This window comes from Cyanistes caeruleus, chromosome 6 (genome assembly GCF_971803275.1).
Source record: "Cyanistes caeruleus chromosome 6, bCyaCae1.hap1.1, whole genome shotgun sequence".
In the NCBI taxonomy this organism is placed as follows: domain Eukaryota; kingdom Metazoa; phylum Chordata; class Aves; order Passeriformes; family Paridae; genus Cyanistes; species Cyanistes caeruleus.
Window position 1 is genome coordinate 43559195 of NC_141706.1, and position 11030 is coordinate 43570224.

At 40.9% G+C, this 11030-nt stretch overlaps 1 protein-coding gene across 2 annotated transcripts; it reads right to left on the reverse strand.

Moving 5' to 3' along the window:
• Window positions 1–4916: 4916 nt before the first annotated feature.
• Window positions 4917–10810, reverse strand: CFL2 (cofilin 2). 2 transcript variants are annotated; one of them, XM_086893264.1, is made up of 4 exons: window positions 10532–10810; window positions 8755–9062; window positions 8582–8658; window positions 4917–8492 (listed from the first exon to the last, which is right to left on the reverse strand). In XM_086893264.1, exons 1-4 carry the CDS (start codon window positions 10532–10534, stop codon window positions 8380–8382), a joined length of 501 nt encoding a protein of 166 aa, XP_086749390.1. In that variant the 5' UTR covers window positions 10535–10810; the 3' UTR covers window positions 4917–8379. The 2 variants fall into 2 exon arrangements, with proteins under 2 accessions (XP_086749390.1, XP_023783662.1); XM_023927894.2 differs by lacking the exon at window positions 10532–10810 and adding an exon at window positions 9191–10133.
• Between the last annotated feature and the right edge of the window lie 220 nt (window positions 10811–11030).

Genomic DNA, 11030 nt, shown 5'->3' on the forward strand with positions numbered 1-11030 from the left:
GCTCGGGTTTGTCATTTTCATCTTCAGGGAAACAAAGACACAGAAGAACACTTAGACCTGTTCAAAGGGAACTAAATGTTACTGTTTATGAAAATGACAAATTCTAATCTGAGAATATTTTTTATTCCTTTTGCATACAGCATGACTTGTAACTTCACTACCATTAAATTGATTTAATGTTGGTGATAACAGATACTATGTTACCATAACAGCCTTTCTGTGCATTCTTTCATAATGTGCCCAGCAGATGGAAAAGCAAGCCTGATAACATTATAGGAATTCCCCCAAAAAAGATTAATGGAATTCACTTTAATTTTCAGACCCATAAAAGATGTATTTCTTCAGAAATACATTTCTACTTTCAACTCATTTTAAAAGACACAACAGATGTTTGTGAAAACATCCAAACATTGATTGCAGGCAGAAATATTCTATATCTGGAGACCTCCAAGTTTATAATAATAGAAAATGATCTTGGACTAATAGCACAAAGTAGCTGGAATATTTATGTCTCTCAGATGCTGATGCAATGCTGATGAGATGGTGTATGATTATTTCAGGATTAAGCACTACAATAATAATCTCATTCCCACTGAGTGCTCCTAAATACTCTCAGCAAACCCATTTGTCCCTCTTCCTTGACTGTGATCCCATCTCTGTAGAAAGAAATAGTTCCATAAAACTGGGTCAAGCAAACCGTTTACTCTTTCCTACAAAAAATGTATATGTTATGTATATGACACTTTCTTCCTTGAATAATTATTTAATCCAGTATTAGGCTGAAACATGATGCAGTGTGGGGAAAGTGAGAACACCAAAACCAAAAAACTAACAAAAAGGAAAAAATAGATCCTAATGGTTAACTTCAGGAATAAAAAGTAAAGAGGAAAATATAAGCTTTTAAAAGTTATTAATTTTTTTCTCCCAAAATATACTCTTTTGTAATTAAAAGTTTTTATCTCATAGCTCAAAAAAGAAACTATGTGCACGTTCACATTAATACTGTAAAATGTGACTTACAAAAATCCTGTATTCTTGTCCGTTAACCACTGAATGTCATCCAAACACTATTTTGAGAAGAAACTGAGAGGATCTGTATTTGCACACAATGTAAGATGCTGATGCAAAGAGAAATAATTCTTCTCACATTTCCACAGTTTGCTATTACAGAAGAAAAACTGGTTATTAATACCATTGCTAAAAAAAAAACCCTGAAAAAAACCAAACAAGGTAGAATCTTACCCTCACTATTTTCCACAGAAGACAGCTGTTAAATTAACATAAGATTCTGAATTACTATTAGTGTTAAATATATATTTATGTGTCATTATTACTTTGTGCACAAAATAACTGCAGATAAACACAGAGACAGCCACATGCTTCTTGAATCTGGTGTGCACAAAGCAATTACTAGAAGTATCTCAACTTTGTATTTTCTCTTACCACAGCTCTTTTCTGGAATTTTCTGAGACCATGCACAAGTCATTTGAGAAGGTCACATTTTGTACCTGCAGGTACAATACCTGAAAAAAGGTACAATAGCTGAAAGCAATTATGATGCCTGCCTGTAATTGCAGTGCTGCGTTTTGGCTTTATGCTACACTGTGGAATGAGACACATTCTTTTCTCCCTTCTGGTAATCAGGAAAAAAATGGAATTCACAGATAAGATCCTTGACTGTATTACCCTAAGAAAAAAGTTGAAATATCAGTCTGTTCATTCTATTCAGAAATAGAAGGTGAAATACTTTAAATATTGACACCGCAGTGACCTCAACATCTCCCAGGAGAGGGAATTCATCCAGATAGGCAAGAAAGCAAAGCAAGCTGCTCTAATATGAATGTTCCAACACTTCTTCCATCTTATCACAAAGACCTATGGCAGGTGTTAAGCCAGGAACTCCCTGGATGACCACCTAACTTTAACAGAATTGTCATCGTTCTTGCAAAACTGAGACTAGTCCAATAAAACAAATAAATAAAATTGATTTATCTTATTACTAAGTTTGATAATGACTTTTAAATGTTTCTCAAGCTATGTTGTGAGATTACATTGGCAGTGCTGAACACTAGGCAGTTTAAATTGTAATGGAGTTGAAGTGAGTGAATTAAAATAATGAGATCAAAGCAATTACCAGAATTATCAAAAGGTTATATATCAAGATATAGCTTGTCCTGAAGATACTTCCAATCAATGCACCTGTCGAACTAAATTGATACAATTGGCTAAAATCAAAGCCAGGTGTTTTTCTAAGCACAGTAAAAAGAAAAAATAAAAAAGTTATCACACCATCTTGTAAAGTCTTTATCTGAGCAAAATTAAAACATTCTTTCTTGTTTCCACAATTTTTTTGTGTTGAGCTATTCAACATAAACCTGAACGAGCTGACCTTTCATCAGAATAACCCAACAGTCAGAGATGGCACGCAGGGCCAAACATGTTCAGTGGCCACGCAGGCTAATACCATGCATTTGTTTCCTATGGGTGTTCTACTAGATGCCTTTCTACTTTAGTCACACAGAATAAATATTGTTTAGGAATTCTGGTTACTTGGAAGGAGAGTTCTGGGAACTGAATTTGAAGTGTGGATGCAGAGCAATAATGCAGCACTACAAAAGGATTTTGTCAAGCAGACGACTAAAAACCCTCAGGTGACAGATTCTGCATCAGCATATTCAGTGAACAGCTAAAATTATGCTACTGCTGCTTAAAAGAATTTATGCAGGCAATAAATTCTGTGGACTGGGAAGTGTTTCATCTTTAAGTCATGCTTAAATAACAGGGCTAAGATTCAAAAACATGACCATGAATTATATTTGTCACTTGCAGTCACCTAATGAAGAACTACACCCGTTCATCCTCAGTCCCTGTGTGATAGCTTAATTTTGTATTTGGTGTAATCAAAACCCACACATTTTTTAAGGATTGTTCAGATGCACCTTAGGTGCGTCTCTCCATATGACATGGCTAACCAAGAGCACTGTTGTAGCAGGGTTTTTGTAGGAGTAAACCACATTTCACTGATAAAGAGCTGTGTGTTCACATTTCATTGCATGCAAGCATTGAGACAGTTAAGACTGTGGAATCAGTATGTTCAGGCAGAGCAAAAGATAACATAAGCCCAGTCATTACAGCTGCAAGCTTCTCCTGAAATTAAAAGGAAACAAATCCTCTGCTGTAACCCTTTCCCCCCCAACCAGATGTACAGGTCTCTATGAAAAACTGCTGCTTCTAAACCTTCTCTGCACCTTGTTTGCTACAAGCACATTCCATTTTCTGTTGAAACAGCCAAAATGGAAGAAAAGCTTAGCGCTCACATCAGCTTTAATAGAAGGTCACAGATGAAAGCAGTGCTGCCACTAAGAGGAAGCAGACATAAATAAGGCTCTCTAAACTGGTTCTCAAAATCACATCTCTTTTTTCAAGCCAATGTACACCCTGCAGCTGTGCTCACCAGAGATTAACTGATGCTTTCAACTTTCTGCATAATAGAAAAGGTTCCAAGGAGCACAATATTACCGCGGTTAGTTTTTCTTAATCAAACTCCTACAATCACAAACAAGAGAGGGGAAAAATAGATACCAAAAGGTACAAGTGGAGATTGTCTGTAACCCTCCGCAGAAGACAGTGGGCAGATGGTAGGGATTTGCAGTGACACAGCTGTTTTTAAAAATAAAGAGGTGGAAGAGGAGAGGCATGATTACACATACATTTCTAAGCCTGTATACACAATAAAAATTAGGCTAGCAGTGGGAAGTCGAAGTTTGTGTATTATTTTATAATCCACACTGACATTTAGAAACTTCTAAAAATAATCAGCAGCACCTTCAAGTTTATTTTCCAATCATTAGTTTTCTAAGTATGAAGCAAAGCTGGTAACAGAAACATTAACCTACAATGAGTTATTAAAAAGACAATCACAGAATCTTAGGAATATCAAAATTATTTTCAGTACCTCCAATTAGCACATCTTTTCTCTAAGCTTTACAATCTAAAAAAAAAATAAATTCTATGAAATCATTAAATTAGGTCACCTGTTTGAACTTCCTATGAAAACTCTAATTTTTAATGTTATATTTATTTTTCAGAGGTTACTATTAGAATGCATAGGTAAGTGATGCAAGGAAGAGTAAGATGTATAGGGATTGTTTTAACCACATGGGAGGTGAGGCAGAGAAATGTCCAAAATACAGTCAAGCAATGGATATGAATTTAGTAAAACTAGAACATTTTTAAACTAAACAGTAATTTTTATTTTAAAACTTCAGAATGAGGCCTTTCATTCTTTTTTAATGCATGTTTTTATGTATGTTCCCCACAGCCATAGAGAAGGCTTATGTTAGGTAAACAGTAAAGGGTTTTTTAATGTACACTGTAAAAGCCTGCCTTCTCCCGAGAATCCAATGAAGCTGTTTCTTGACAGCTGTTTACAAAATTAACTTTTCCAGATAACATATTCCTATATCCAAGAAATCTTATATTAACAAGAGAGATGCCGTTGATACCAAAATGGTAATATTTTGGTCTTTCCTCAGGGAGCCACTTTTTTCACACCACATCATTTCACTTTCTTCCCTGTATTAGAAATAAGTCACCAGTGTAAACATAAGTTTTTTACATTTGCTATATAAAAACCATCTAATTTTCTAGACACGAGCTGGAATCCAACAAAAGAAAAAGGTTATCTATAACTAACCCACTAAAAATTTCTTTATATCCATCTCCAGAGTCACTGCTGCTGGCTTTTGCTGCAGTTGGATATTAAATTGAATAGGCAGCAGATGAAACCTGTTACAAAAATCCAGGTATTCCACAACTTCTCCTTTCACAGTATCTGGGCTGCTCCCAGACCAAAGACAAGAAGAAAATGATTAGTGTAGGTGCTGTCTAACACACAAACAAACTCAACAACTGAAGACATTTAAATTAATTTTATTTATACCAGGTTTTCAAAATCAGAAATATTTCAAAGAAATTCAATACTCAGACAGGTGCTACATGGATGATCTTTGATCCACCATTAGTGCCGTGTTTTCACTCTACAATCATTAACTTGCCACCACAAACTAAAGGGAACTTACAGAAGTTTATAAAAAATAGGCAGACATGAAAATTTGGTTCATACTGGAATTGGCATAAGAGAGTAAAGCTTATTATCAAATTGTGGCAATTGCTGTATTCCATCACTTGTTCTGAGGGAATGGTAGAGCAGGAAAACTCTTCCACTTAGCAAAACGCTTTGGGTTTTAACTGAGCATACTCAAATTACACTTCATGATCTGACTAGGAGTGATTTTCACACTCAAGTCCATATAAATTTAAGCTTTGCATTTCTAAAATCGCCACAAGTGTAAACCTCACACACTCTAGTCTTGGATTGATTTCCCTTTTCAGAGAAATCAAACACAACTATCTATACCTCTTCCAGGATTTACCAAATCAAACGAAACTGCTGGCTTTGAAATATTTTTTTGGAAGAAAAATGTCATTTCTGCACAAGCTACTCTCATGAAAAATTTATTTAGCATTTCTTTATCAATAAAATAACTGAAGCCAAGATATCCAAAAGTCACATCTACACAGAGATACATAGAAGATATTCAACTTGAGAGGATTTTCCTCCACTTCTCGATCACAATGAGGCCCTCACCATTTTGCATAATGACAGAAAACAACAGCTGACAAACCATTTTGGAACAGATGCCAGCTGTCTCTCATTTGTTTCATAATTCAAACAGTAACAGTTCTGTAGCACTTTATTGGTTTTTTTTTTTCATTTTATTTTTTTGTCTGTTTTTTTTAAAAGCAAGCCATCTGAATTGGACCTCATGTCAGTCAGTCAGTCATTCATTTACAGAACAAACTGAAGGCAGGCTGATCCTTTTGGATCCAAAACTTTAATTTGGTAGAAATCTTACATAAAGACAGTTTGTGCTTCAATTTCATAGCTAGCTGGACTGAGTGAATATACACCTAAGCTAGTTTAAAAAAAAAAAGGAACCTATAATATTCAACTAAGAAGCCACAGACATTTTTTCAGACTGCAGCAGAGAGAAACAATAAATTGAAACACGATACTCCTTAAAAAAAAGTTAACTGTCTAGAATGAAAATTCAACTGGTTTATTAAAATTTTACATTTTCCATTTTGGCTTTTTCTAAAGAAACAATTTATTCCTTGTGAAAAATCAGTTAAAAGATAATTTCATTGTACTGTACTGAACTCAAGTTAAACATAAAGCACAAAGATCTTTACATTAAAGTGGGCTTTGCATACAACATGAATGATCAGAAATAGACTATTTTGAGGAATAAAAAGTTGTGGGTTTGTTTTTTTTTTTATCTAGACAACATGCATACCATCAGTTACTTCGCAATCTTAAAAGGTACCTGAAAGGAGAGTTTTGTAGAACAAAACCAAGACTCATTAATACACTCAGTAAGTCAGTGGTCATGCCTTTTTACTTAAATTCTATTAAAGTTTAGTCTACATAGAACAGCTAACACAATGAGGTGTGCAAGTCATAGGGATAGCCAGAAGCCTGAAATAAAGTCTTAAAGTTCTACAGGACAAGAGAGCCTAAACACAGTACCACTAGGTTACTTACTATTGAGGGGGGAAAAAAAAAAAAAGAAAATATTTGGATTATTATCTGCTTCCTTGTTGAAAAAAGGCTATGGACTGAACATAAAGAGCCCACATTTAAAAGCTCCACAGTTCTACTCTACCAACTTTTTAAAATAAGGTAATGATAAAGGAGCATTCATCCTAGCAGCATGTACAGTTCAGCTGCCAGTGGCTGCCTAACAGCACTCCTTTATGCATACCAGGAGAATCATGTCCAGTTTTGCCATTTGTGGATAACGATGACAAGATACAAAAGCATGTGTTTGCCATAAATAGCTCTGGCTAACGGAGGATTGCTCACACAGAGCAGATCAAATTCTCTATAAGGAGAGCATTATTTGGCTCCCAGCCAAAACACGTCCCCTATGCAAGCCTCAGTAGTGGCAAACACTTTCCAGTTCTATTTACATAGAAGCTAACAAGCAGAACACTTCATTTAGGCCAATTCTTGTACTGAGTCGGTCTAACTGCAACACTCAAGAAACAAAACTTATTTCCCCACTTCATATTCTGCATGTAACTGTCATTACACATCATCTTGCCGAGAAAGACGGCGAGCTGTTAAGAACTCGTGCAAGGTTTTACTCTGGCATGTAGAACTTTAAGAACATTCAGGTACAAAACACATTGCATGGTTAATTACTTGGTATTTTTAAGTTTCTGACACAAGTGTTTCATGGAACTAATGGTCTCCAGTAGTGGTAGCTTCTTTACTTTACGGTAAACTAGGAGCAGGTCCTTTACTGAACGGCCAGAACAGAGCCACAAAGTATTGTAAAGCAGTGCCTAAATCAGTATTAAAAACTTGCATTATTCAAGATGAGATTAATGATTGTTTACCTTTACAATACTTTCCACTGAAGTTATTCGAAATATGCTTAAACACTTAAAAACTATATTTTCCAATGAAAACAAGGCAACGTTCTGTAATAAGCCACAAGTTTTATTGCAGCGTGGCCAGTTTTTGATCTCAAAAAACAATGTTCCATTTAAGGCTCTTATTAATACAGAAATTGCCACCATGACTGATGTTTTACAAAACTTTAGTGTTTCAAGACTCATATGGTAAACAGATAACTTCTACTCCTGTTCAGTAGTGTACATTCAATGGAAAACGAAAGGCATCGTAACAGCTACTTCATTTATAAAGATATGCATGTAACAGGAATGAAACTGAGGTACTACAATAATTTGATGACACAGTTACAGCAACTTAATTGGCATTCCTTGGGGGGGCGGGTCAAACATATTACAAAAAAGTGCTTTAAATGCATAGTGTTGTGTGCTGCCATGTCACAAAAATAGGCTTGTCAAGGCAGGTGAGGTGTATGAATGCACAAGAGCCTCATGGAACTGCAATCAAGTGCAACTGTAAGTAATACTGTAGAGAGTCTACCATCCGACCAGTGGACAATACTTTCAAGGCATTCAATTAGCTTACCCTTTGCTGTCTGCTAGACTATTTACATTAACTATCACATTCATTGAACATGTTGCAAGGAATGCCTGCAACGCCAGTTTTGGCCAAGAGTATGACGTGAAAGCATTCCTTGAATCCTACATAAAACTACCAGGATTAAACAGTCTAATGGCAATCACTGGTAGACTGCTTAACAATGACATCTCCTTCAGGGCGGTGGGGAAGGGACTTATTTTTGAGGAGGGGAGGGGATGGGGAGACTAATACTATTCCAATTGAACGAGCTGCAGAAATGGAAGCTCCTTAGATCCAGATGGCACTTGTCTGTCTTTTTATAAGGGTTTTCCTTCAAGTGAAACTACCACGTTGCCTCCCAATTTCTCTCCAAGTGTTGAACGGTCCTTAATATCATCCAAACCATTTACTTGCCACTCATGTTTAATACCTGAAAGACAGATGGACAACAATGTACTTGTGAGAACCTCAACATCTAAATGGCACTGCAGTTAACAAGAACAATTTTCAGGTCCATACCTGTAAATTTCTTTTTAATGGCATCTTTAGAGCTTGCGTAGATCATCTTGCTTTTTAAAGGTGCGCTTTCAGGAGCCCTTTAAAGAAAAAAGCCAACAACAAAACAGTAATTAAGTCATCCAGTGGTAGCTCCAGAATATTCAATTTTAACAGCAAGCTTTCCTTTCACACACCAGAATATAAATACCAGGTCTTCTTTCTTAGATTCCTTTGTCTCATATGTGGCATCATACAAAGCGTATCGGCAATCATTCAAAGGTAGCAACTTCACAAAGGCTGTATAGGGGTCCTCCACAGTATCACCAATGTCACCAACCAATATCTGCTTTGACTCCTCTACAATTATTTGTTTTTTGTCATCACTTAAGCAGAAGAGAACAGCTTTCTTTCTTTTTTTAATCTCCTCTGGGGTTGAAGATTTCCTTACTTTCATGTCATTAAAAACCTTTATGACTTCATCATTCACTGTTACTCCAGAAGCCTGTAAAATGAGATCAAAGGAATAATTTAAACAGCAAAAATTAACACTCACTAGAAAAATACGATAGCCCACAGTGCTAGATAAAGAAGTCTGCCTGCCCCCGCAAGAATAAAAATACTATACTCAACCTGAACACACTATCAATTTAGTAATATTTGTAGGACTGGAGCAGAGGATATACAGGAGGCGTGAACTCAGTAGTTTCTTATTGTAGAACTCAGCATTTTCAGCTGCAATTCCGGACAGCAGTTTCATACAACTAGTCACACAACTGTACTACTCAAACAGTTTTCCTTTACCTTATCATGCATTTGGCTTATTTGGGGGGAGGGGAAGAGGGAGTGATGAGAGGGTAGGAACTGAACATAGGAGAGGAGTTTGTAATTTTCGGTTGGGATAGGAGGGGGTGGGGGGTGGGGTTTTGATGGGTTGATTTTTGTTGCCTCTTTTTTTTACTTTTTTTTTTTTTTTTTCTTCTGAGCAAACACTATAGCAGCAGCTCACATCCAGCACTGTCATGACTCTCATTTTGTTGGGTGAGGTAAGGCTCTACAAGCAGCAGAAATGTTTTCTGCATTGTGTCAGCTTCAACACCGCGCCTTAAGAACTCCCGAATTCTACTTCATGCTGCTGCGGGAGTATTGTTTGATTGCTCTTCGTCCATATAAAAATACCAACTACAACTGTACAGCTCCCATAAAGCTCGGGAGCCGTTCAAAACAATAACCTAAACCAGCAAAGAAACAAAACACCGACAGGGCAAACGGGGAGCTCAAGTCAAAATGAAAATAATTTAGCAAACCCCGCTGCGAGCGAGCGAGCGAGCTCAGCCCATCTGCAGCGCCCTTGCTCTCGGTCCAGCAATTACATCTGCCGAGGCAGGCGCTGCCAGCGAACGCTGCCCGGGGAGGGAAGGCAGGTGCGCGGCTCGCAGGGAGCCGCCGGCTTTGTCCCCGGGGGCTCCGCCGGCCCCTCTCCCGGCTTTGTTCGCGGCCATGGAGGGAATCCCGCCGCCTCGCGCCCTCCGGCCCTGCGCTCCCACACCCCGCCCCGGCCGCAGCGCTCCCTCACGGCCGCGCCCGGCCGCCCCTCGGGCCTGGGCACCAGGCGGCGGCGGCTCCTCGGGAGGAGTGCGGGACCCCTCTCCCCACGCCCATCGCCCCTCACGGCACCGTCGGGTACTCGCACGCCCGGGCGGTGCCGCAGGGAGCGCTGCGCCGCCCGCCCGGCCCCGGCCCCAGCCCCAGCCCAGGCCCCGGCCCCGGCCCCGCCGCCCGCAGCTGCCCCGCGGGCGCTCCCGCGGCCCCTTCCCCCCGCACCCGGCTAAATTTAGACTAAAATGGCCGCCGGAGGCCGCGGGGCCGCGGCGGGCCGGGCCGGGCTGCTCAGCTCAGCCTCGCTCGGCTCCGCCGGGCCGCGCCAGCCGCCCGCACCGCCCTCCCCGCCCGGCTGCGCCGCGCCGCCCTTACCATGGCGCCGGGTCCCGGGGCGGCGGCGGCTGCCTGCGGTGCGGGACTGCTGCACGCAGAGAGCGCTGCGCTGCGCTGGGGGCGAGGCGGGCGGGGACTCGGCCAGGCGGGGGATGAGCCGCAGCGGCCGGGGAGGGCCGGTCACATGGGCCGCGCCGCCACCACGTGCCGCCGCCGGGCCGCGCTGGGCCGGCCCCCGCGGGGTAGGGCCCGCAGGCGGCGGGGCCGGGTGGCCCGCCCGGCGGAGGCAGGGTTAGAGCCGGAGCGCGGGCGTGTGGCGAGGGCCCCGCGGCCCCGGGGGGTTCCCTCAGCCGGCTCCGGCGGTGGCTGGCTGCTGCGGAGGGGGCGATGGCGGCGCGGCTGCTCTGAGGCAGCAGCGCTGCCCGCCCGGCGCTGCTCCCCTGGCCGAGGCGCCTTCTGCTGCTCTGAAGGGTTTGCCCCCCGTTCACGGTGGCCGGGCGCTGTCAGGCTCTCCGCTCACGCCCCACCAGGCGGCACA

Coding starts and splice junctions, on each gene's coding strand:
- CFL2 (XM_086893264.1), bottom strand. Junction 8,659..8,754: donor GACCTGGTATTTATATTCTG/GTGTGTGAAAGG, acceptor TTTTCTTTAAAG/GGCTCCTGAAAGCGCACCTT. Junction 8,493..8,581: donor CATTAAAAAGAAATTTACAG/GTATGGACCTGA, acceptor TCTGTCTTTCAG/GTATTAAACATGAGTGGCAA.